This window comes from Spermophilus citellus (assembly GCF_964194105.1).
Source record: "Spermophilus citellus genome assembly, chromosome: 3".
Lineage (NCBI taxonomy): Eukaryota > Metazoa > Chordata > Mammalia > Rodentia > Sciuridae > Spermophilus > Spermophilus citellus.
In genome coordinates this window covers 89,339,051-89,366,244 of record NC_138184.1, presented here as the reverse complement: position 1 = coordinate 89,366,244, position 27,194 = coordinate 89,339,051, and the positions used below count along the sequence as shown (strand labels likewise).

General features: G+C 40.9%; 1 protein-coding gene across 16 annotated transcripts in view; it reads left to right on the top strand.

Annotated features, from left to right (window-relative positions):
• CLIP1 (CAP-Gly domain containing linker protein 1) overlaps positions 1-26,326 on the top strand; it is a 124,021-nt gene extending 97,695 nt beyond the window's left edge. For all 16 annotated transcript variants that reach the window (XM_081286586.1, XM_081286583.1, XM_081286584.1 and 13 more), the window contains 6 exons: positions 13,538-13,590; positions 21,082-21,199; positions 21,278-21,428; positions 21,919-21,968; positions 24,181-24,305; positions 24,639-26,326. In XM_081286586.1, coding sequence (XP_081142712.1) covers positions 13,538-13,590; positions 21,082-21,199; positions 21,278-21,428; positions 21,919-21,968; positions 24,181-24,305; positions 24,639-24,864 — 723 coding nt within the window. In that variant the 3' untranslated portion in view covers positions 24,865-26,326. The remainder of the gene's footprint in view (positions 1-13,537; positions 13,591-21,081; positions 21,200-21,277; positions 21,429-21,918; positions 21,969-24,180; positions 24,306-24,638) is intronic.
• Positions 26,327-27,194: the final 868 nt, after the last annotated feature.

The following is a 27,194-nucleotide window of genomic DNA, read 5'->3' as shown; positions in this document are numbered from 1 at the left end:
GAGCTACATCCAAAGCAGTTTTTATTTTGTTTTGAGACAGGGTCTTGCTGAGTTGACCAGGCTGTCCTTGAACTTGCAGTCCTCCTGCCTGAGAGCTAGGATTACATGCCCAGCATCTGCAGAGCCCAGAGTTCAGTCCCTAGTATCATGCCAAAAAACAAGTAAAGAAACAAAAAGTTGGAGAGTGACAGTAGCCATTGTTGTTCTGCATTAGAAACCTCATGTGACCTGACTGCCGAGGAGCTACGTGAAGGGGGTACTTTTGCAATTGGAGGGGAATCAACTGCTTATCCATAGTCCTCTGGAAAGAAGCTGGCTAAGCCAGAAACAATCCACCTGTGTGCATTCTGTGTGGCCTGCTTTCTCTATCAGACAGTTCTCTCCAGCTAAAACTTTTTTGGTGGGGTGGCGGGGAAGTACTGGGGATTGAACCCCAGGGCTCTCTACCCACAGAGATGTATCCCCAGACCTTCTTTTGTGGGGGGTGTTTTTTGTTTTGTTTGTTTTTTGTACCAGGGATTGAGCCCAGGGGCACTTAACCATTAAGCCACATCCATAGCCCTTTTTTTTAAAATAGAATTTTTTGTAGTTATAAATGGACTGCTGGACCTTAATTTTATTTGCTTATTTTTTTGTATGTGGTGTTAAGGATCGGACCCAGTGCCTCACCCATGCTAGGCAAGCGCTCTGCCACTGAGCTACAGCCCCAGCCCCTCCAAAGCCTTTTTTATATTTTATTTTGAGACACAGTCTCATTAAATTGCCTAGGCTGGCCTTGAACTTGTGATCCTCTTGCCTTGGCCTCCCAAGTTGCTAGGATTTCAGGCATGCACCACTGTTCCTGGCTCCAACTAAAATTAGGTCTCCTTTCCAAGTTGGCTTTTTCATTTTAGGTGGAGAGAAGGGCAATAGCCAGGATCAGATAGGATTATGAGCAGCAGAAGTGTTTGATATATCTGGTATTAAGAGTGGCAGCAGTCTTTTAGTGTTGCACAGAGTGCGTTGTCTTTTAAGAGAGAATATATTAGATCGAACTGTATGAAATTATTTTCTTCAGCAGCCTAACAGTAGACATAACTTAGCCCCTCTTGATGACTCCAAAGTGATGAAGCTTGAATTAGGGTTGCCCTGATTGTTTGCTGCCCATGTTTCTTGTCACCTCACATTGGTTTGTGTGTATGTGTACATGTGTGCTTATGTGCGTGCGTGTGTGTGTGTGTGTGTGTGTGATAAAATACACGTAAAAGTTGCTTTTATTCGTTTTACGATGTATAGTTCAGTGGCATTTAATTGAGCATTTATAGTGTTGTGTGGCCACCACCTCTATCTAGTTCCAACACATTTTCATCACCCCAAGAAGACCCTGTGCCATGAGGCAGGCCCTTCTCATTCTGCTTCCCTGGCCTCTGGCAGCCAGTTTTTTGTTTCTGAGGATTGGCCTCTTCTGGACATTTCACAGAAATAGAGCACATGCTGTGTGGCCCTTCGTGACTGGATTCCCTCACGGAGCATGTTTTGCATTTATCCAGATTGAAGCATGTGTCAGTCCCTACTTTGGTTAGGAGTGGGTGCTCCCTTCCTTCCCAAGGCGGGATCGTGTTCTGCTGGATGGTGTACCACAGTTTGCTCATCCTCTTGGTCAGTGTTGTACGCCTCCTTTCTCCACTCAGACTGTCACCAGTCCCTGTTGCCTGCAGCCCATCCTACAGCAGCTGCCTCTAGAATCTTATAGAGGACAGGAAATCCTCCTTTCCTTAACAGCAGTTCTAAATCTTGCCACACTGTTCACACTTACCATCTTATACTCTTTTCTTTAAGAGAGGAATCTGGTTTTTGCCTTTCTTTTTCACCTCCCATTTCCCATCCCCTGCTGCCTGCTCTTAGCCACCAGTGCACTCCAGAAATGGCTCTGACTAAAGTCATCACTTAGTAATGGCAAAGTTGAGTGGCTTCCTTTCTGCTCTCTCTGAGCCCTTGGCCTCGCCACCGATGTACCCCAGATTTCCTGCTGATTCCACCCCTGTGCCTGCTTCTCTGCTCGCCCTGCACTCCTGGCTGCCAGCCTTCACCTGTGGGCATTTCTGTCTGTCCTCCCCTTCTTTGGTCCCATATCGTCAGAGGCCCATCCTAGATGTCACTGCCTGTGCTCCAGCAGGGCAAGCTGTGCCTTCTTTGCTCTGTAGCTATCTCTGCTCCTTAGAACACTGCCGTGAGTGCCTCTCTCCGTGCAGAGTAGGTGGGCGTCACAGAGTGTGAAGGGAGGGGCCCAGGCATGGGTATGTGGAGCTGGATGAGTATCTGGTTTTACCTAGGGCCCTGGGTCTTCTTTTGAGTCATGAGAGGTGGATTCTCTGCCTCCTCTTCTGCACCTGGTTTCAGCCACTGCTGGTTCCATACCTTTGCCACACAGTTGTGGTTGCCAAAAGCCTGATCACCAAATCAGTGGAGCATCTACTGTGTGGGGATGGTGGACACAGTCAGTGTGAATTCAGTTATGTCATGTAGCTTCAAGATTAATGGACACCACACAGAGCGTTACTTTCTTTTCTTAAGGAATGCTAAAAATAATAGTGTGAGTTCTTCAATAGAAGTAGTTGCCTTGGGCGGTCACCTTTAGATGTCTGATTTATCATTTCCAAGCCTCACAGATTTCCAGCCTGTAAAGAAAGCAAATACACTGAGCAGTCACTATGGGAACAGTGCTGATTTCCCCCTGGTTATTTGCAGGATGAGGCTCAGTTTGCTTTTGGAAATGGGACGGGGGTGGGCGTAGATAAGTCGACAGCTGTAGCTCACCAGTGGTTTCCGCAGCAGAGGCTGTGCACAGACCACTGGGCTCATCATCTAAATTGAATTCTCAGACATGAATGGTTAGAAAGGAAAGCTATTTTTAGCTTGTCATATATTATTTTGAAAAAATGTTGATCATAAGCTATTATAATTTTAGTCTGGGCTCAGGGGACTTCTGCACAAATAGGACTGATTCAAGCTGGATCTCAGCATCTCTCCCCCTTCAACACCTAATGATATGAACACTTTTTTTTAAACTATAAAAATAAAAATCTCAGGCTGGGGTTGTGGCTCAGCAGTACGTGTGCAGCCCTGGGTTCAATCCTCAGCACCACATAAAAATAAATAAATGAATAAAATAGAGATATTATGTCCAACTACAACTAAAAAATAAATATTTAAAAAATATATCTCCAGCAGGGCACAGTGTCGTATGCCTGTAATCCCATGTGCTCTGGATCTTGAGACAGGAGGATTGCTAGTTTGAGATAATCTTGGCAATTTAGCAAGACCTGTATCAAAATAAAGAACAAAAAGGTTTATAAAGTTTTAACCCAGGCAGGGTTAAAGGATCCCTGAGTTCCATCTCAGTACTGAAAGTATATATTTTTGGAAGCAGAAAACCCAGCAAAGCTAATCAACTTTACTCTGTAAACTTTAATGTTGATAAGCAGGAGGAGAAACACAATTGTGGTTTGACTGTTTGATCTTGTGTTTCCAGTGGTGAGTGGCAAGGAAGATGGATAGAAAAATTCTGGAAATTTTTGCTTTAATTCTGCCCATCTTCAAGCTCAATCCAGTAGGAAAACCTTAGACTGCCAAGGCAAGGAGGCAGCTTGGGGGAAGGTCCAGGGGAGATTTGTGAGTGCAGAAGTCCTCTCCTCCCACCTCAGGACTTTATCACAAGTAGGAAAAACTGCCAGTTGTCATTTTCCAGCCAGCAAACACTGGTGGGCCCCGACAGTCAGTCCACAGGTAGGCATCCAGCGGGAAGAGCCCCTCAGGAATGGCCTCGTGGAGCGCCCTTCCTTTCCTCTCTGCTTTGCTTCCATCCTCAGCATTAGCTCTTGTCTATTCCAGAGATCGTGCCTTCCAGAGGGAAGCAGGGGAAGGCTACCCGGAAGGCAAGGACTCTCCTCACAGCTTCACCTTCTTATTCAGGAAGAAAAGCTCAGACCTCCAGGAGAGCATTAATCACACCACGGCCTCCAGCCACAGGAGGCCAGCTTCCTTCTCCGGGGAGGAGAGAGCAGATGCTGAAAGTGCTTCCCTGTAATGTCTGCCCCAAGACTGAGGCCTGAGGGCATCCTGTGGGGACAGGATCACCTCTGTTCAGACAGAAGAATGAGGTACAGGACCCTAAAGAAAAGAGACCTCTAATTCCCACCATCTTTCCTTTACCCCAGGGCCCTCGTGCTGCCGAAACTGTAGACTGCAGTGCCCAGCTTCTCAGCTTACCTTGGGGGTGGAGAGAAAAGGCCTTCTGGTTGGAAGGTCTCAGGGGAAATGCACCTAGCAAATTAAGGTGTAAACCTGCCTATGATAGGATGAACAGTTGAATACACATTACAGTAAAAGGGAAAAAAGAAAGGAACATAGGAGTCCAACGAGAAAAGAGAAATTCAGGCCATGAGAAAACGTTACTCAAACAATACCCATTACCCAAATAGTGCTTCATGTTTTATAAAAACTTAAATTATTTGAGTAAACCAAGTACTCACAGAGGTGATCCAACCACATAACTGTAACCAAGAACGAAAAGCTAAAGAAACAAATTGAAGCCTGGTGCATGGTGCACACCTGTAATCCCAGAGACTTGGGAGGCTGAGGCAGGAGGATCTCAAGTTCAAGGCCAACCTCAGCAAATTAGCCAGATCCTGTCTTGAAGGGAAGAAAAAAAGAAATAAATTTTAGACAAAAACCATGCCATATTAGAACTACCAAGTAAATCAGAAACAGGAAAAAGAAAAATTACAAAAAAGAAAAAAATCAGAAATGGAACCTTATGAATGTTTCCAAATATATCAAGGAAAGGCTTGGCCTATTCATAAATGAGGAAGAAAACAAAGATATTGGAGCAATTAGATGAAAGATAATAATGATGAAGTATGAAGATAATCCAAATGGGTGTGATGAGCATCCGTGCAGTAACAAGGATCAATAAATGTAAGGAAAAAGGACCGTCCTGCTTTGCTTGACAACAGGAACACTTTCTGAGAAATGTCTTTAGGTGGTTGCCTTTGTTGCCTGAGCAACATCAAGCGTACTTCCACAGACTGTGGGGGCCAGGCACAGGGCCCACACCTGTAATCTCAGCACCTTGGGAAGTTAAGGCAGGAGGATTGTAGGTTTATGACCAGCCCCAAAATAAATTAAAAGGGCTAGGGCTGTAGTTCAGGAGGAGAGGCTTGCCTAGGTTCAATCCCTAGTGTTAAAACAAAAACAAAAAAAAAATAAACAACAAAACCTAGATAGTATAGCTTCCTGCTCACGTAGGTCATAGGGCACAGCTTATTGCTCCAAAGCTATAAATCCTGTACAGAGAGTTCCTGTACTGACTACCATTATAACACAGTGGTAGGGCTGGGGCTGGGGACATGGTTCATTGGTAAAGTGTCTTGTCTAGCATGTGCAAGGCACAGGGTTCAATCCCCAGCACCTCAAAAACGAAAACAGAAAAAGTACATTAAACCTTATTTCCAAATTCTGGGGATCTGCCTTTTGTGCAGCTACAGTTCACAGATGAATGACATTATGAACTGTGCATAGCACACAGGTAATTTTATGTGTGCACATCTAAGCAGGTTTGTTTATGCCAGCATGCCCACAAATGTGAGTAGCTGGATAACCCAGGCATCTCTAGGAGATAGGGACTTTCCAGATCTGTGGCAATCTCATGGACCAACATCATGTGTGGGGTGCACTGTTCACCAAAACATGATCAGGGGCGTCATGGTTGTATTGGGAGATGAGTAAGGAATTTTCCCCAAGTGAAGGAAGAACTGAATTGCAGACAGAAAGGACAGGATGCTTTGAATGGAGACCCTATAGGGACCCACTGGAAAAGTCAATCCAGAACAGTTGACACCGGAAAAACAAAACAATCCCCGAATCCTGGTTATTATTGAAACTCAAGAACAAAAAAAATAATTCCTCAGTGCTCAGGCACTGATGGGCTGGGGATGTGGCTCAAGCGGTAGTGCGCTCGCCTGGCATACCCGGGTTCGATCCTCAGCACCACATACAAACAAAGATGTGTCCGCCGAAAACTAAAAAAATAAATATTAAAAAATTCTCTCTCTCTCTCTCTCTCAAAAAAAAAAAACAGAAAAAGAAATGATATAATTTTATTTTTCTTCATGGCTGAATAAAACTCCATTGTATATATCTACCACATTTTCTTTTTATCCACTGGTGGACACCTAGGCAGGTTCCATAATTTGGCTATTGTGAATTGTGCTGCTCTAAACATGGGTGTGCGTGTGTCGCTGTAGTATGACTTTAATTCTTCAAGGATAAATCCTGAGGAATGGTGTAGCGGGGTCTCGTGGGTGGTTTCTTCCCAGTCTTTTGAGGAGCCTCCATGCTGATTACCGTAATGGCTGTACAAACTTACAGTTCTACCAACAGTGTGATCATGTTCCTTTTTCTCCACATCCTTTTTAGCATTTATTATTACTTGTTTACTCTATTACTCAACTGAAATTTCAGTGTTGTTTTGATCTGCGTTTCCCGAATTACTAAAGATATTAAACAAGTCTTCATTATTTGTTGGCCCTTTGTACTTCTTTTCAGAAGTGTCTGTCTGGTTTATTTGCCTATTTATTGATTAGGTTTTTTTGGTGTTGTGTTTGAGTTCTTTGTATATTCTCTATATTAATGCTGTCAGAAGAGTAGCTAGCAAAGATTTTCTCCCATCCTGTGGGTTCTGTCTTCATGTGTAAATTGTTTTCTTTGCTGTGCAGAAGCTTCTTGTTTGATGCCATCCCATTTGTTATATTTGGTATTATTTCCTGAGCTTAGGGATCCTATTGAGGAAGGCTATATGCCTGTGTCTATATGTTGGAGTGTTGACCCTACATTTCCTTCTATAGTTGCATCTGCTCCAATTCCTAGGTCTTTAGTCCATTTCAAGTTAATTTTTGTGCAGGGTGAGAGATATAAACTATGTCTTACAAACAGTTACAGTTAAACCATGGTTTTAAAAAAGAGAAAAGTCTATTTTCATTCTCCTACATATGGGTAACCAGTTTTCCCAGCACCATTTTTGAAAAGGCTGTCTTTTTTCCAGTGTATATTTGGGGTGCTTTTGTCAGGGATCAGATGTCTTTATCTGTGCCGTTTGTTTCCGTGTCTTCTGTTCTGTACCATTGGTCATGTGTCTGTTTTTATGCCAGTACCATGCGGCTCGTTACTATAAATTTGCAGTGTAATATGAAGTCAGGTATTGTGATGCCTCCAGCATTGCTTTTTTGGCTTAGAATTGCTTTGGCTCTTTTGGGCCTTTTATTTTTCCAAATAAATTTTAGGACTGTTTTTTCTAAATCTGTGACGAATGTCATTGGTAGTTCAGTGGGGATTGCTTTGAATCTGTAGACTGCTTTTAATAATATAGTCATTTTAACAATATTAATTCTACCTATCCAAGAACATGGGAGGTCTTTCCATCTTCTAAGGTCTTCTTTAATTTCTTTTCTTCAGTGTCTGTAGTTTTCATTGTAGAGGTCTTTAACCTCCCTGGTTGGGGTTTCCTGGGTTTTTATTATTGTTGTTGTTTTGAGGTTACTGTGAATTGTATTTGTTTTCTTTTTCAGCAAATTTGTTATTGGTGTATCAGAAAAGTATTGATTTTTTTATGTTGATTTTATGTCCTGCTTCTTACAATTTGCTATGTGTTTAGCAGCATTTACAAATGCACACATATACATAGTTTGTTTTTTAATATTTATTTTTTAGTTATCGGCGGACACAACATCTTTGTATGTGGTGCTGAGGATCAAACCTGGGCCGCACGCATGCCAGGCGAGCGCGCTACCGCTTGAGCCACATCCCCAGCCCCACATAGTTATTTTTTTTTTAATAAAAGTTATATTGTGCAAATTATTTGAACTTGTTTTACCTCCAAGTTTTGTTTATTGGGGTCAAATTTACATAAAATTCGTCCTTCGTAAGTATGTGGTTTGGTGAGTTTTGATGAATATATATAGTCATATAACTGACCTTACAATTAAGAGGTTTTCTCATGCTGCCTATAAAGTAGTCACCATCTAATCTTTGCAAATCCCTTATATCTTTCCTGGCCCCATAGTTTTTGACTTTTCTAGTAGGTTATAAATGGAATCAAACAGTATGTAACCTTATTCATAACCACAGTAAATGTAAAGGGATTAAGTACTTAATTTAAAGGGTAGGGATTGACAGAATGGATTCATTTATTTTTTATATGGTGATGAGGATTGAACTCAGGGCCTCACATGTGCTAGGCCAAGTGCTCTGCCACTGAGCCACAGCCCCAGACTGGCAGAATAGATTTTTTTTTTTTTTTTTTGCAATGGCAAGGGGGATTTATTGGGGATCCGTTCTAGCGCGCTAGGGCTCTGTGCTCACTCAAGAAGGGAGAGCAGCCCAGAGCCCAGAGCAGAGGTCAAGCAGAGCTTAAGTACACTTTTTGGAGAGGGCGGGGGGGGGGGGGGGCTTTGCATACATCAGAACAAATCATCATGAGGCGCGGGAAAATTGAACAACAACTCTGATACATGATTAGTCCATTCATTGGCGGGAACAGGCTGGGCAGGGGTGATTGGTCACTTCTAAACTGGGTACACATTCAAACTGATTGGTTCGGGTCCTGTGACAAACTGCACAGGGCCCTAGGCTGAATGTGTTGTCTTAACTATCTCAGGAATCTGGGTGTAACAGCGGAACTTAATAGTACCTAATCTTTTACATTTCAATTCAAGGTTTCCAGCTTAGAAACTTTACCCTTTCATTCCCCACTCCTTTTTCTGACTACTTTTAATCTTAAAAGTAATGAATCATAATTATTGGGGAGTCTCATTTTTCATCTCTGTCGGTGGAGCATATTGCCTTCTGATTACCATGGGTTGTCCTGTGTTTCCTGGAATCATTTTTAGCATGGCCTCCATTTTAGATTTCACTCAGTATTAGACCCCGATTTATCTAACTACACTGACTACCTAACTTTAAATCTGGCTTCATTCCCCCCTCTAATTTGGGAACTCCTTACTGCTGTGAGGAAGGGGGACGAAGAGGATCTCTCTGGCTTCTTCAGGCTGAAAAGGGACGGTGTGGGGCAAGCAGTTTGGAGTCCCCTTAAAAATATCGGGTCTATCGAGTGGTCCATGCTAAAAGTCCAATTGAGAAGTAATAGGCTGGAGGGCCATTCGAGTGATAGGTGGTCTATAAGAGAAACAAGAAGTCATTAGTACTGGAACCATATTGATGCAGTAATAAATGCCACAGCACAGGAATATGCCAATGAGTATAATGACCAAGACAAAGATTAACAATGTTCTCCAATAAGGCAGTACCAGGAACTAGGAGCTAAGATATTGTTTTCACAACAAAGTTGCTGAGGACATGGCTTCCATCTGAGCATGTAAATCTTTAAGGATATTTTGTCACATTGTCAGAAATGTCAGGGATGTCAACACAACATTTAGGGTTACAGATGTCTTTTCCCTTAAGATATAGTCTAATAATCTAATGCCATCTGATCCTTCAAAATCCTTTGCTAGTATGACCTCTGTGTCTAATAGAGAAATCTTTAATTCTGCTACTCAGGGCTGGATAACCATACTAGCAAACATCAAGCCTACCTGCGTTGGTTAGAAATAAAGGCCTTAGACTAAAACTACTCTAGCAGTCCCTTTGACAGTTATCAGGCATTTCTGTCTAAGAATCTCTTTTGTAGCCTCCAGTCTACTTATTTATGGAAGTTACATTTAACTATTATTATCATTTAAGATGTCCAGGAACAGCTGTGCTTTGGCTTTGACTGTCTTTGCTAAGTGTTTAAGATGAAGCAAGTCAAACTGACTTTATGTTTCTACCTATTGTTAACAGTCAGCTGAGTCTCTTGGGAGTCCTCGGGAACTTCACAGCAGCTTCTCAGTTTTTACCCTAGTTAGTTTTGTTTTGTAGTTTGCCTATAGATGGTTTAAGAATTGCCTGTTAATGTTTTAAAGAGGTACTGCTTTAAGAACTCACAACCTGGGTTAATTTAAGATAATGAGTTATAGGGAGTTGCCACCTACAGGATAGAGAGATAGACATTAAAGTTCAGTACTCTTAATATAAGGCTGTTAACTTATTTGCTAGATGTTTAAGATTAAGTTTTAAAATTAAAAATTTGGCTCTTGCCCTCTGAGTCAGTCTGAATCAGGGAATAGGGAACTGAGCAAAGGGCTCTGCAACTCTAGGCCACATAACTTCCCGAGCAGGGAGATTAATGAGACCAGTGGAGGGCAGAAGGCCAATCAGTGCATTTGCTGTAAAGAGGAGGGTCATCAGAGAAGGGAGACATCCCTGATGCTTCTGAGGGAAGCCACATGGTCAAGCAAGGCCTGGACCCATCCTAGCGCAAATGGCACTAGTAGAATAGATTTTTTTAAAAAACAGTTTCTCTGTCTCAGAGTTATGTTTACAACCCTTTTAAATTTTATTTTAAGACAGAGTCTCTAAGTTGCCCAGGCTGGCCTTGAACTTGTGATCCTTTTGTCTAAGCCTTCTGAAAGCTTAGATTACAGTGTGCATCACAATATCAGCAGGCAGAATGGATTTTTTAAAACCATGGTTTAACTGTAGCTGTTTGTAAGACATAGTTTATATTTAGAAATCCAAAGAGGTTGAAACTAAAAGGACAGAACAAGATCTACCACATAAATGGTAACTAGAAGCAACCTGAAGAGTCTGTACTAATAGTCAAAATAGACTAGAAAGACAAAGTTGTCACTAGAAAGGAGATGACTTTTGATAATGATCGAAAAGGTCAGTCCTCAAGAAGATGTAACACCTGCTCTGCATAACAAAGCCTCAAGATATATGAAGCAAACCTGATAGAACCATAAAGGAGAAACAGTTCACCAATGCCAGTTGGAGATTTCAGTACCCCCTGTTTCAGTGATGGATGGATAAGCAACCACACGGAAGACCAACAAGGAAATGGAACACTGCTAGACACAGCAGTGACCTGTAGAGCGCTCTGTCCCCCAACAGCAGAGGACACATTCTTCACACCTCACATGGAACGTTCTCCAAGATAGAATACATTTTAGGCCATAAAGTAGTTTTTAGTGAATTTGAAACATTGCAATGTATGTTCTCTAACCACAGTATTGTGAAGTTAGAAATCATAATTAGGAGTGGTTGAGCACACACACAAGGCACTGGGTTTGATCTTTGGTTCCAAGAAGTAAAAATATATATATATTTTAATATTTATTTAATCTTTTTTTAGTTTTCAGCAGACACAACATCTTTGTTTGTATGTGGTGCTGAGGATCGAACCCGGGCCACATGCATGCCAGGCGAGCGCGCTACCACTTGAGCCACATCCCCAGCCCAGTAAAAATATTTTTTAAAAATATTTTTCTTAGTTATTAATGGACCTTTATTTCTTTATTTGCCTGTATGTGGTGCTGAGAATCAAACCCAGTGCCTCACGTGATAGGCAAGTGCTCGACCTCTGAGCCACGACCCCAGCCCCTAAAAATATTTTTATTTTTATATTTGACACATTTAAGGTTGGAAAATGCTTATAATGAATGTATAAATGGATAAAGGACACGACATAACTCAAAAAGAAAAAATTTGAATTATTAACGAACATTTGAAAAAATCATCCAGTACCACAAAAAGCAACATGCAAGCCAGGCATGGTGGTGCATACCTACAGTCCCAATCACTGGGGAGGCTGAGGCAGGATTGCAAGTTCAAGGACAGCTTCATCAACATAGTGAGGCCCTGTCTCAAAATAAAATTAAAAAGGGGTGGGGTTATAGCTCAGTGCTAGGGCCTTGCCTAGCATGTGCAAGGCCTTGGGTTCAGTCCCCAGTATCGTAAAAATGAATGAATGAAATAAAGAAAAAACAGTGTGCAGAGATTCTCCCTCTTCCTTGGAGATTAGTGTGCCCAGATTTCCAAGCTATAGAAGTTTAGTACTTACTATACTGATCTGTTTTGGTTTTTTGTTTGTTTCTGTGGACCTGGGGATCAAACCCACTGCTTTATGATGAGAGACGAGCACTGTACTGCTGAACTACAGCTCCAGTCCTTTACTGATATGTTTGTTTGTTTGTACTGGAGATTAATCCCAGGGGCACTGTACAACTGAACTATATTCCCAGTTCTTTTTATTTTTGAGACAGGATCCCTCTAAATTGCCCTGGCTGGCCCTGAACTTAAGATCCTCCAGCCTCAGCCTCCTCAGTGGGAGGCCTGCACCACCATGCCCAGCATTATACTGATCTTTATAGAAAACAGTGTTTTATCTTCTAGCTATATTTAGCAGTTTGTATTTCTTCTACTTTTTTGGTGCTGGGGACTCAACCCCAGCACCTCTCATGTGTGCTGCCTCTCCAGCCCCTGTTATAATTTTTCAAATAGGCTTCATGTTTAACATAGAACTATAAATTGAATAAAAAGCAAAAGTGAAAGCCCTTCTCATCCACATCCCACTCTCCAGATGTTATGCTTCTCATTTCATTTTTAAAGTTCGCCTCCCACTCTTTTGCTTCCTCTAAGCATTTCTGTGAATTACTCATGCAGCAAAAGCATATATCTTAATGGATGGGGAAAGTAGAGACAACAGTGAAAAGCCTGGATGTTGACTCTAGACTTCATGATGAATGTACAGTTATATTCAATCCATATGTGTATGTACATGTGAGAATGTTTTAAATATGATGACCTCATAACAAAGCACATAACATACCTGATACATAATTAATTGTGATTATAACTGTATGAGGAATTAGTAACTTAAATTGTGGACTATTGGAAACTATCACATGACCTTTAGGTATCAATGGGTTAAAAACAACTCAGAAGAGCTTTTTCACCCTTTTGTTTTATTAACAGTGTGAGTTGAAATTGATATTTGGCAAAATGGTGATGCATGGTGCATACTGAGAGCAGTTCTCCCACAGATTATATGAATCTTGGTTTTTTATGGTTCATATAATAATAATAATAGGATTTAAGAAGGAAAGAACTGCTGGAGATTCTGGAACCTCCTTGTTTTATAAATGTATAGTCAAGTGCTTAGAACAAAGTAGCCCCTTACCAACTGTTTGTTGAAGTGAGAGGCAAGTCAGGTGAAGCCTACTGAGAGCAGAGGACCTGCTCCTTTTCCTCTGCTAGCTAGCGACACTGGACCTCTCTGATTTAACTAAAAGAATGATGGTGTTAGTAGTGGAGCTGTGTCACTCATTAAAGCTGTTGCCACACTTATTGAAAGCCTAAGATGTCCATGTTCAAGGTGCTGTTGTTTAATATTTTTAAATCTGAAGTCCAGGAGGAAGGAATCACCAGGTCATAAGTGATTTGTAGATTAATAACTGCATCCCATGTGCAGTGACTTCTTGCTGGGCCCCAGGTCCTGTGAGGAGAGCCAAGTGTTTCTCTTCCCCTGGAGCCCAGGGATGTGGCATGTAGAGTGAAGAAGAGGCCTCTCTCTGGACCTGTGGGAACTGAACTAACTCTCTTTCTTTTTTTCCCCCCCCAGCTGGAAGAAGAACGATCTGTGCTCAATAATCAGTTATTAGAAATGAAAAAGAGGTAGGCTTTACTTATATGTTTATTGGATGTGTGCGTGTGTGTGCGTGCATGTGCGTGCGTGTGTGTGTGTGTGTGTGTGTTTAATAAAGAAAATTTCAGAACATGGTGTGTGTGGACTTGCAATAGAAAAAAAAATTACCTTTCTATATTCAGAAAATGGCATTGTGATAGTTTGGTACTGATAATTGATAATTTGTGAAAATTCATTTACAGAAGTTTTAGATATTAAAATTTTAAGCCATGTTCAGTTATATTTATTCAAAGTGTTCTAAAATCAAATGTCTCATATTACCTCCTAGTTACCTCCTAGTTTCAGTAACTAAAAACATTGTAATTTTACATTTAGTAATTGCTCTGCATATAAATTATATTAAAATGTTGATTTTCAATTACTGGGGGTAACACCAGTTTAAATGTTTTGTTTACTTTTTTATAAAAATTAGCTCTATTATTTAATTTCCTTTCATTATATTTAAATGGTATTCAAATGGAACCTAGTATAATTTTTCTGGTACTTATGAGTAAGGATGAACTTGGCCTGCAGAAATAACACAGTCAGAAGCCTGACGCTCATACATCCTGATGGTCTTTATTCTTTTAAAGATGCCATTTTTGTCTAGGGTGATTCTGTGACTCACCTTCTACCAAATGAGTGTAGTGTGTGCAGTCACCAAGAGCCACATCCCATCCATGGGGGTGCTGCAGAGTACTGAATAATTGCAGGCTACACAGTGGCATGATTTTTTTGCTTATTAAAAAAACAAAACTAAACTAAAAATAAAAGCAAACCTTCTCAAGAGTAGCCTGCCCAAGAATTCTTCCATGCTCTTAGGAAGTATCTTGTTCCTTCTTGTCAGGACAGGGGGGTTTCCTCGTCCCACTCTCAACTGACATGTGTGTCTTATGCTTGGGAATTGAGGACTTAATACTTAGCCCACAAAGATATTTGGATTGCACAAACTATATGGGACATTAGGCCGTGGTCCAGAGAGGCCTTTCCTTCTGTTTTCAGTTAAGAAACACTTAGAGCCTGTGTGGCAGCGCACACCTATAATCCCAGCAGCTTGGGAAGCTGAGGCAGGAGGATCACAAGTTCAAAGCCAGCCTCAGCAACTTAGAAAGCCCCTAAGCAACTTAGCAAGACCCTGTCTCTAAATAAAATATAAAAAAAGGACTGGGGACATGACTCTGGTGAAGTGCCCCTGGGTTCAATCTCTAGTACCAACGAACAAACATACAAAAACCACTTAGGGGGCTGGGGTTGTAGCTTAATTGGTAGCGCATTTGCTTTGCATGTGTGAGGCCCTGGGTTCAATCCTCAGCACCACATAAAAACAAATAAATAAAATAGAGGTATTTTGTGTCTGTCTACAACTTAAAAAAAAAAAAAAAACACTTAGAAGAGCTGGGCATGGTAGCATGCCCCTGTAATCCCAGCAGCTTGGGAGGCTGAGGCAGAGGATCGTGAGTTCAAAGCCAGCCTCAGGAACTTCGAGGCACTAAGCAACTCAGTGAGACCTTGTCTCTAAATAAGATCCAAAATAGGGCTGGGGAATGTGGCTCAGTGGTCAAGTACCCTCGAGTTCAATTCCTGGTAACCCCTGCAAAAAACTACTTAAATAAAATCCTGTCTCTAAATAAAATTTAAAATAGGGCTGGGGAATATGGTTCAGAGGTCAAGTACCCCCGAGTTCAATTCCTGGTAACCCCCGCAAAAAACTACTTAGATTCATTCCTTCAAATTTCACTAAGGTGGTGTTTACTCTCTAGAGTGCACATGTATATGCCATGACTAGTGCTCCCCAGGACAACAAGGAATAGTGGCCACTTGGCTGTGTCTCTGCCTCTGACTGTGCCTGTGTGCCAACCCTTCATTGTCCCCATGGGCCACAGAGTGTTTAATTTTGCAGAAATGAGCTTCTGTTTCTTTAAAAGATCTTGAGTAAGCAGTTACCAAGGACATGTGAAGAGTAACCAGGGCTTGCTCCTGTGACTCTCCTGACAGAGGAACATATAAAACCGGGCTGGCGTAGCACTGACACAGTCACCTTCATTTGTGTAGCACTTCATGATTCTCAAATTCATCTCATCTCCAACAAACCCAGGGAAAGAGATGTGAGGCTCGCGTTTTAAAATGATGACACTAAAGCCCCAACAGGCAGGCAGCTTGTGAGGGACGCAAGGCTGGCGAGTGGCAGAGGCAGGCTTAAGACTCAGACCTTCAGCTTTTTGCCTGGGTTCTCTTCTCCCTGTAGCTTAAACCTTTTTATTTATTATTTATTATTTTAAAAGATGCTGTGCTTTGGGCTAGGTTGTGGCTCAGGGGTCGAGCGCTTGCTTAGCATGTGTGGCCCTGGGTTCGATCCTTAGCACCACATAAAAATAAATAAGAAATAGGGCTGGGGATGTGGCTCAAGCGGTAGCGCGCTCGCCTGGCATGCGTGCGGCCCGGGTTCAATCCTCAGCACCACATACCAACAAAGATGTTGTGTCTGCCGAGAACTAGAAATAAAATATTGAAAATTAAAAATAAATAAATAAATAAATAAATAAATAAATAAGAAATAAAGGCCCATTGTCAACTAAAAAAAAAAAAAAATTTAAAAAAGATGCTGTGCTTCACTAGTCCTTACTAATTTTGTGACTATAACTAAATTTACATGCCTTTCAATATATGATTAGATCTATGACTTTTTTCATGGCTTAAAAAAGAGGGACAAATTTGGGGACTAGGAAATTCTCTCTCTTCAATTCACTATCTCTGTTCCCATTTTATGTCCTGGGTATTTAGGACAGTGTCTCTTGAAAATATTTGCTTGTTTTTTTGGTACTGGGGATTGAACTCAAGGGCACTCAACCACTGAGCCACATCCCCATTTTGTATTTTATTTAGAGACAGGGTCTCACTGAATTGCTTAGTGCCTCACTTTTGCTGAGGCTGGCTTTGAACTCATGATTCTCCTGCCTCAGCCTCCTGAGCTGCTGGGATTACAGGCGTGCACGTGCCCAGCACGATTGCTCATTTTGGTGAGCAAATGTAGATAAAGATGACAATCTTTTTCTGGAAGTGAAAAAATTTAGAACCTTTTTTCTCTTATTTAGAATTTATTTTTTTTGGTTTGTTAATTAACTTTAATGGAAAGTTATTTCTGTTTTCAAAATCTGAATGTAAATGTATTTTAGGTAATAAGTTAGATCCTCAAATGCCTTATAAATGCCAGTTTGGTAAAGGATTTGTATGTGGATCTGTCTGTGTAATGGGTAAGTAAGTTTATCAAGACTAGAGTATTTAAAAGAGCTTGATATTTTGTACGTTTAAAAGTCTTGTCCAAGAGTGTAAGTCATAAAGGTATTTGAAATGTATTCACTCATCTAAGAACCAAGTGCTTAGTCAACAATTTAATTTAGAAGTGATTATTGAACATACCTAGTCAAGATAATATGTAATTACTTCACTGAAATGGTCTTGATATTGACATGCAGAACTTACTTCTGACTGTAGGATGAGAGAAGTTATTGTTAAGAAATCAGTAGCGGGGCTGAGGATATAGCTCTGTTGGTAGAGTGCTTTCCTCGCATGCACAAGGCCCTGGGTTCAATCCCCAGCACCAAAAAAAAAAAAAAAAAAGAAAAGAAAAGAAATCAGTAGTAGCACTGGCCAGGCATCACTAGGCATGCTTATTATCCCAGCCAACTGGGATAAGGCAGGAGGATCATAAGTTCAAGGTCAGCCTGGGCAATTTATCAAGATCCTGTCTCAAAATAAAAAGAGCTAGGGGTGTAGCTTAGTGGTAGAGCACTTGCCTACCATATGTGAGGCCCTGGGTTCCATCCCCAGCACTGCAAAAAGAAACAAAGAAATTAGTAGCATCCTTCTGTATTTGCTATGGTTTTTTGGTGTCTGTAACATTGAGTTGCAAGCAATATGTGGTCAAGGTTTTTCTCTAAGCTTAAAGATGTAATCATTTGAAAAGCCAGTCTTCAAATTGGGTAGAGCTTTTTCAGAACACGTTCCAAGGTATCTAAGCAATCACAGAGTAGAACTTGACTTGTTCTAACTGCCAGGACTGGATGGGTCTGTTCCTCTCTGGTGCTGCAGCCCAGCACAGACTGGGGACTTGGCTCCACTGCCCTCCCTTCTCTAGGCTTTTTAATGTCAAAGAAGGGATGCCAGAGTCTCAGACACTGACAGCCCTTGAAGCCATAATTCATTCTGTGGTGTGAATGCAAGGTGTGTGTCAGGAATGAAAACTGGCTTGGCGATGCTGGCTCCCAGGTCTGCAGCCCTCTGCGCTGCCTCCGCTCATTCAGCTCACTGTGGGTTGGAACTGTCTGACTGTCTCCGAGCTTGCGCTACTTACCAATGCTCATTTCACCCCTCTCTTTTCCCTTTCCTACTCTTGCTTCCTTTGCTATATCTGTGTGTCTTTCATGGTAAGACTAAAGAAAGTCTATCCACGTTATAATAAATAAATTTCATATATTTTTAGTAAACCAAATTGTTGTATATATTCTTTGGCTGCCTTCGTCCCTCTGTGTCTTGCTTTTGTTTTGTAAAATATACTCAGCAGTGTATACATATTATATACACACACATTTCTTTTTTATATCTCTATTCAGCACAGGACTTCAGTGCAAATTTAGTTCTCCTTACTGTATTGCATTTCTCTTCATGTTTCTAATATTTGGTTCTTGTTATCTTGCATTTTTAAAGCTTGCCCAGTAACACTTTAAGGTATTTGCTTCATTACTGGAATTTATTTCTTATGTAAGTAGTAAGAAAAGAATCTGAGTGATGTGTTCCCTTGGGGGATAGGGGAGAGAAATTTTTAGCCCCTATAGCCCTTATTTTATATTGTGTTTATCTTCCCTTCTTGATAGCATTAGTAATACCAAGCCATTCTAGCCAACATGGCTTAAACACAATACAATTTGCAATTCAGATGTAAGTAATGTTGGCATAAATGGTTTAATTCAGCCGCTCCTGGTGGGCACAGGGCTTAGCTATGGCCTAGAGGCCAGCGATGGAGAGCTGCACAAAGACCAGCTGCCACGGGCTGCTTATGCTGTCACTTGGCAGAGCTTTCTTGGCTGTGCATCCTCTGGTAGCTTATACAGGAAATGCTCCTATGGCCCTTGTAGAAAACAACCTGTGGAGAGGTTGTGTGTATACATGACAGTGAGCACAGAGAAGGACACCTGTCCCTTTCTCTCCTGCTAGCTGGTGGCGTTTATCCCTCTCCAAGGCTGAGTCCATGGGATCCTAACCAATCAGAGCTGAGTGTAGGAGGGTCTGTCCTTGGCAATCCCCAATCCTGATATTGAGCTCTGGAAATCATTTTTATAGTAGAATAAACTTCCAAATAAGTTTCATAGAAACTCAGCTCATTAACTCCCATGTTTTCAATTCTGCAAATATCTCAGTGAAGTTGGCAGAGGTATATTAAAATAGGTGGAAAATAATAATCGAGAATTTATATACATTATATTAGCATTAATATATTTATGTAATTAACATGTATAATATATTTGTTATGTAGTTATATATTATATACTATATTTAAATTTTTGTAGGTTCTATATCTGGGACCATGGGGCAAAAATGGGTTAAGGATATCATGATTTAATAGTCTTTGGGTGACATCACATACTTTACATAGCAAAAAGTGCCTGCACATTCTTTCCATTTAAGTTGTTTTGTTTAAACCTAAACAAGACCCATTTGCTAGCAAGTTATTACTCAGTAACTAACAGTATGTCAATACTGACCTCTTTCCATTGTTTTTAATTCAAGAAACTTCCGTAAGTCTCAGATTCTTTTCTTACTACTTATCATTCTGAAGTGTAAGTGTAAGCCACACAAGAAGATAAATAAAACACGTATATTTTCATTGTTATGTAGAATTCAATTTGACATAAACCATGAGAATTCTGTGATTCGTGTGCCGGATATCTTGGGTCTCACTAACCAGACATACATTCTGCCATTTCTAACCTGGGCCTCTATTCCCTGCTCCTCCAGCTGGTTCAGAATCAGACTGAATCATCACATACTCTGCACTTACCCAGCTGCTTCTGACAGAGGGGAGCTGTGGTCTTGTTGTGAAAGTTAAGTTTTTTCTCTCAGATGACAGGCTGTGTAGCCCTAGGGCTTGCCTGGGACATCTCTCAGTTTTGTTTTCCCTAAAATACTTTTGTAAAACGAGGTCTTTCTCTCAGGTTTCACATTGCATGTGATTTTTTTTTAGAACTTTTCATTTTAAACTAATTTTAGGTTTATGGAAGAGCTACAAAAAGGTAGTGTAGCCAATTCCCCATGCCCTCTCCCAGATGCTACATGTGAACATTTTACATAGCTGTGACACATGTATCAAAACCAAGAAATTAACAAGGTATAGGACTGTTAGCCAGCCTCTCCACTTCATTCATCTTTCCCTTTTTTTTTCCCTCTGCACCGCTGGGGGTTGAAGCCAGGGTCTGGCCTTGCTAGGCAAGTGCACTTCCACTGAGCCAAGTCCCCACCCTCCCAGGCTGTCGGTCTTTTTTTCAGGCTCCAGGCTAGGAAACCCCACTGCATTTAGGTGTCCTGTCTCCTCAGGCTTCTCCAATCCAGTGATGGTCCCTCACTGACTCTGTCTTTCACGACCTCAGCACTTTTGCACACATGCAGTTTTTACAACGAAGATTCACTCACACACCGGCCCCTCAGCACAACTCTGTGTCTTGCCCTCACCTTCCCCCTCCCCCTTCTCTGCCCACTGCCTGGATCCTCAGGTCCATGCTTCCCTCTCACTAAGGCCTTGCTCTGACTCTCCCCTTCAGAATCCCCACGCCTCCATTCTGTCCCTGGAAAACTCTCCTGGTGTTTTCTGCTCTAGCCTTGAAAGTGCGATTTAATTTCTATGAGCAACTCAGTGTTCTCTTCAGATTCTGTGGTTGAAAAGTCATGATCTTGCAGTTTGAATATTGATAATCTTACTGCTGTTTTGGCCCACACGACCTTAAAAATACACTCTTAGAACTTGCTAAGAAGTTACTGAAATTAGTGAGAACCAACTGATACTTCCAGCATAAAACTGCTCTGCATGACATCTGTATAACTGCTTTGCATGTATGTATTTTAGTTGTCATTGCTTAGTAATAATTGATTCCAGAAGTAACAAAAATCAACTTGGGGGTTCTATTTTGGTATAATTTTGGGGGGTGGGGGAGTGCAACAATTTTTTTTTAATTCTACATCTTCCAAATTTATTAATTTGTCTTTTTAAGTTCAAATGGATACAATGATATGCAGATTCTGGCATGTCTATACATAGGTAAACTTTTTCTCCCCTCACAGTAAGTAAAATTTCAAATTTTGCAAGCATAAATAGCCTTATATATTATTATTTTTTTTACATCAACTAAAGTTATTTGCGTGCTTGCTCTAAAACTGTATGCTGATGACTCTCGGTTGATTTCTGGAACTTCTTTAACCCTTTGGTCTTTTAGAGAATCCAAGTACATAAAAGAGACAGATGAAGAGAAAGCTTCCTTACAGAAATCCATCAGTATTACTAGTGCTTTACTCACAGAGAAGGATGCAGAACTGGAAAAGCTGAGGAATGAGGTAGGGCACCCCGGGGGTCCTCCTGCGTCTGCCCCCGCCTGTCCACCTCCCAGCCTCAGCTCAATCACTGTGTTGCAGGTCACAGTGCTCAGGGGAGAAAACGCTTCTGCCAAGTCCCTGCATTCGGTTGTTCAGACTCTAGAGTCTGATAAGGTGAAGCTCGAGCTCAAGGTAAAGAACTTGGAGCTTCAACTCAAAGAAAACAAGAGGCAGCTCGGCAGCTCCTCAGGTAACACACCACCTTCCTGGCGCTCCTCCTCCCCTGCTGCCCCCGCTGCCTGTCCCTGGTCTTCTTCTCTAATGGAAGGAAGCCAGTCACACCTGGCACCCCACACACCAGGATGCCTGGCATTGCTGCTCCTCGGCCTTCCTGTAATCTGTGAGTGCTGTCACACACTTAAGACAGGGCAACCACAGAGTCTGAAAGTACATGGCAGTAAAGGGCAGGGCTGGTCCCTTTGGAGGACGATGGACAGTGGAGGTGACATACATTCCCACCCAGTAGTGGCCAGTCTGGGAGAGAACCCTGGAAGTGGGAGGGAGGGCCAGTCAGTGCTGAGGGACTGGGAACTTGCTCTGTGTTCTCTGAGGTGCATGGGGAAGTCCACGTGGAAATGAGTCTCCTACCCTGGCTCTTCACTACATAAGTAACAAGGAAAAAGATTGTAATGGTTTTTCTTAACCAGCCTCTGCTTGTTTTTTGTTTTTCACAATACAAGGTAATACTGACACTCAGGCAGAAGAGGACGAGAGAGCCCAGGAGAGTCAGGTAACATTCTTCTTCACTGTTCTGTCGTCTTCGTCCTTTTCAGAATCATTTAATCTTTTGAATAGGTATTGTGTTCCTGTGTTCCAAACAGTAAACAGTTCTAAAATGTGCATAGTAAAAAGTCTTCCTCCAAACCCTTTCTTCTGTTCAATTCCCAAATCCCTAAACAGGTGATTACTATTCCTAGTGTCTCACCTTTGCAGAGCTTTATAAAAATGTATAGCTGGACACAGTGTCAAGCACTTGTAGTCCCAATTAATCAAGAGGCTGATGTGGGAGACTGCATAAGCCCAGGAGTTTGAGAGTAGCCTGAGAAAAATAGCAGGACTCCATCTCCAACAACAACAAAATGCATATACAAGTGAATACTAAAACAAAACCCCCAATTTGTATTTAAAAATGAGGACTAGGGTTGTGGCGCAGTTGACATGACATGACATTTTGGATGTCTCTGACCCTTTAGGTCCATTACCATAAATGATGCTATAAGGAATTATGTTGGACAGCTATCAGACTTAGACTAATTCACCCTGGGTTAGCACTGTCTGCTTAGTGTATGTCATAGGAGTGGCACATAATTAACACTGTTTTCTCCTCCCTCTTTTCTTTCTGCTTCCATTCGTTTCTGCTGCTGCTGACAACACTTTTCTTCCCATCAGCAAATGGTTTGTTTTCTGTTTCCTAATTTGTGTGTGCCTGTGTGTGTGTGGTTTCCCACTATACTTATGTCCAGTCTGTGGCTTTTTCTTCTTCCTGACATGGAGGTCCTAATGGAAATGACTTAGAAAATGCACTTTGAGAAATGAAAAATAGACACAGCACATCCACTTTCTAAGGTGGCCTTGCTGAAGCTGGAATAAAATGCTGAGAAAGACCGGGCTGATTGCTCATAACCCTCCCAGCAGGAGAATAAGACCAAATATTTCTTCAAAGTAGTTGGGTGCGGTGTTACAAACCGTAATCCAGAGGCTGAGGAGGAGGATTGCAAGTTTAAAGTTAGCCTCAGCAACTTAGCAAGGCTCTGTCTCAAAAAATAAAAAGGGCTGGGGATGTGGCTCAGTGGTTAAGTGTCCCTGGGTCCCATCCCTGATACAAAAAAAAAAAAAACCCACAAAATGTGTGCGTGTGTGTATGTGTGTGTACATATTTTTAATATTATAAACTGGGATCTTTTCAATTTAGAGAAAGGATACCTTTCACTATTTGAAGAACCCTTTGGGTTTTAAATTGCTCTTGGCTTGAACGGAAGAGTTAGGATGAGAGTTTCCTTCTGGTGGTAATCTTGTCTTTGCCGCTCAGGGACCCTCAGCATAGGTCCCTTTCTAGTATGTGGTTCCCAAACATTGCTGTGTTAGCATGTGCCTATCTCTCCTCAGTAGGAAGGGAGCCTTGCTGTCCCCTTCACAGCCCTCCATGTTCCCTACTGTCATTATCAATGGTTAATGGCTGTCTTAAGAGAAAATCCAGGGGCTGGGATGTGGCTCAAGCGGTAGCACCCTCGCCTGGCATGCGTGCGACCCGGGTTCAATCCTCAGCACCACATACAAAAATAAAAGATGTTGTGTCTGCCGAAAACTAAACAATAAATATTTAAAAAAAAAGAGAGAGAAAATCCATATGAAGTCTTCCAGAACAATCCCGAATGGGTTCTAGAATTTAATGAAAGAACTTTATGTGTTTTGTAAAATCTGTATATATATATTTGTGTAGTAGAAGGAAAAATTAAAACTCATGCCCATGTATCTACAAATCTAAGATTATGCTTTTGAATGATGCAAGTTTGTATTTTTTCCCCTATGGAAAAATCAATCAGTAGCATTCCACAACCCTCAGATTTAGCTATTTAAGTATAATTTTATTTGCCTCAATGACAAGTGAAGCTTATGCATTCACAATGGGAAATATTCAGTGAGACTTGATTTAAAGTATTTTTCAATATAAAATACTCAGTAACATTTGAAGAGTGTTGAGAGATAGAAAGGGGAAAAAGGAAACCACCTTAGCCCTACCACCTAGCCATATGGCCTCATTTAAATTCAGCTATTTGTCAAAGAATCTCATTACTTCTGTTCCTGGGGGGCTTGAACAACATGGGTCCAGTGACAGGCACTGTGGCCCCTTATGTGACATCTGCATACTTCTTGGTACTGCAGCTTGTGCACGTTAGACATGTTACCCACCTCACTGTTTCTTTTCTTTTTTGACAAATCAGATTGACTTCCTAAATTCAGTAATAGTGGACCTTCAAAGAAAGAATCAAGACCTCAAAATGAAGGTGGAGATGATGTCAGAAGCAGCTCTTAATGGCAATGGGGACGACCTGAACACCTATGACAGGTATTTCGTAGTGAGCCATACTGACTAGAACCTCAGGGCATCAGGATAAATGTGTTTTTAAAGTTCAGCTCTTCCAGGGGGTTGTCAAACAACCAGAAAGGTACAGTTGCTCTGCAGTTACTTTGCCATAAATGGGTTGCCATAAATCCGGCAAAGAGAGAGGTTACAAATGGTCTGATTTGGCATTTTTAAAATATGGAATGTATTACTTTCCCTGAAGGCTCAGAGTTGGCCATAATTAGTTCTTACTTATTTTTAAAATTCTTTACATGAGATGTTTTCTCTTGAATTTCTTATGATAAAACCTCTGATTTTATACGTTGACATTTGTAGCGATGACCAGGAGAAACAGACCAAGAAAAAGCCCCGCCTCTTCTGTGATATCTGTGACTGCTTCGATCTCCATGACACAGAGGACTGTCCCACCCAGGCACAGATGTCCGAGGACCCACCCCATTCCACACATCATGGCAGTCGGAGTGAGGAGCGGCCTTACTGTGAGATCTGTGAGATGTTTGGGCACTGGGCGACCAACTGCAACGATGACGAGACCTTCTGATGCGGTGGCGTGCACCACGGGCCCTCAGAGGCACTCGCATCTCAGCAACTGAACACCAGCACTGCGTGCGCAGACTTAAGAAGAACTCATGTTATTTTTGACCCCCTGTCAAGAAATCTAAGAAAATATTTTGGTCTTCAACAAATCATCTTTTAGTCTCCCCTTATAAGTTAGAATAATAAATATTAGTAGGTGAGAGTTCACCTCTAATTTTGTTTTCCTGATTTTTCAGTTTTAAGACTGCACCAGATGCCATTACATTTATTGTTCTACAGAGACCTCTAGAACAAGCCCTTCCCTTACCTTATTTAAGAAACTTTAAATTATGCTGTTACTCTTCATATTTGCACTAAATATTTCTGGGCTGCATTTGTATATTTAGGTTTTTGGTTTTGGGTTTTTTTTGGTTTTTTTTTTTTTTTGGTTAAGCATTGACACTGGAATGAGTTGCAAAAGATGTACCATTTTGCATTTTCATTTACTCTAAATTTAAAGTATTTTATAATATCTGAGCTCTTTGCACTACCTGTTGTCAGTAGTGCCTTTTTTGTAGGCTGGACAATACTGGGTGTGATTATAAATCATGAAACAGGTAGAAGGAGGGGAAAGCCCCCAAACTGCTGTGGGGACATTTTATAATCTATATGCTGCATCCACTTACTCAACTGTGGTGTTTTCTTTATTGGTTTTACATAATTTTTTGCTTATATATATATATATATATATATATATATATATCATATGTATATATTTTTCAAGAAAATCTATATTTTGGGGAAAAACACAATGTTTTTCTGTTCAGATTTTTACCTTTATGAAAAATAAAACACTTGTAAAATCATCAGGATGTAACAGACTAGGCCAAAAATAGCATCTTGCAGCTTCACAGTTATTTTATCTTCTGTTTCCATTTTGGTTCTTTACCAGATCTAAATAGATGGAAGAATTTCTTGTAATTATTTTTTCTTCTCTAGCAAATATCCCCAGCAGTGAATTATCAAGCCACTGTAAAATGCCTAAATTAACCAATCTACAGTCTTCCTTTACAAGATTTTTAACTGTTCTTAGATGAATGTATGATGAGAAATTCAACATTAATAATTTTGAATTTTCTTATCACAAAATAATAAAGTGAAGGACCTCAACCTCCAGAATAGTTTATCAACCAGTCTGAATCTATTTATCTTCATTTGAATGTCTTCTAGAATATGTAAAATGTAATAAAATGTATCTTCCATGCTACATGTATAATAAGAAATTCTATAATTGTATATATGCCTTTGATGTATTTTCCCCTAAGATTATCAATTGTGTTTGACAAGTGAATATTAAATATGTTACCAGTGGAAATTTTTGGTTAATATAATAGGAATTGTTTCACAAAAAGAAAACATGTAAAGCAGTATTAAAATTTGAGCATACAAGTGTTCTGTATCATCTTTAATAAATTCTTTTTTTGGCCGGTGTTAGTAATTTCACATTATTCTCACATTTGTCATATGGTTTTTCTTCAAATGAAAAAGCCCTATAGATCCTAATAGCGATTTCCTTCCTTTCATCCTCTCTGTCCTGGGGATGGAACCCAGGGCCTTATGCATGTTTCACATGCACTTTACCACCAGCCTACACGCCCACCCCCCAAACAGCAATTTCTACTACAGTCTTGTTGCTAAACACCAGTTAAGAAATTGGCCCTGGAAGCACCAAGGGCAGTGTTGACTGCTGCTAAGAAAATACCAGCTGCAGCTTTCTGAGGTTGACTGTATCTGGAGACTGAGTCCTGAGTGCTTGTGAATATTAACTGAATCTGAGGATTTTTAAAAGTGGAAAGATATGAGGCATTTGTAGGCCTTGATCTATAAAATGCTGTTCTCCAGTGTTGCTCAGAAAATTGTTTTGCCTTCAGATTACATTGTGGATTCCAAGAATTGAGAGAGTACAAAGATTGGAAACTGAAATGACTTCTCTCCAATTCTACCAAGGATAATGTCCTAAAGGATTATGGAATCACGTGCCAGAATCCTGGACCCTTGAGTGAATTCATGAAATGGCTACTCCACCAATTGAGGCTGTTCACCTCACAACATGAGAAACAAAATTTTTTTTTTCCTTAAAAAAATAAATTGGGCCAGGCACAGTGGCTGGCGCCTATAATTCCATCTACTAGGGGAACTGAGGTAGGAGGATTGCAAGTTCAAGGCCAGCCTCCTCAACTCAGACTCTATCAAAAAATACAAAAAAGAGCTGGGGATGTAACTCCTTGGTACAGCACCCCTGAGTTTAATCCTCTGTACCAAAAAAGAAAAAAAATAAACTGGTATGCCTTTCTT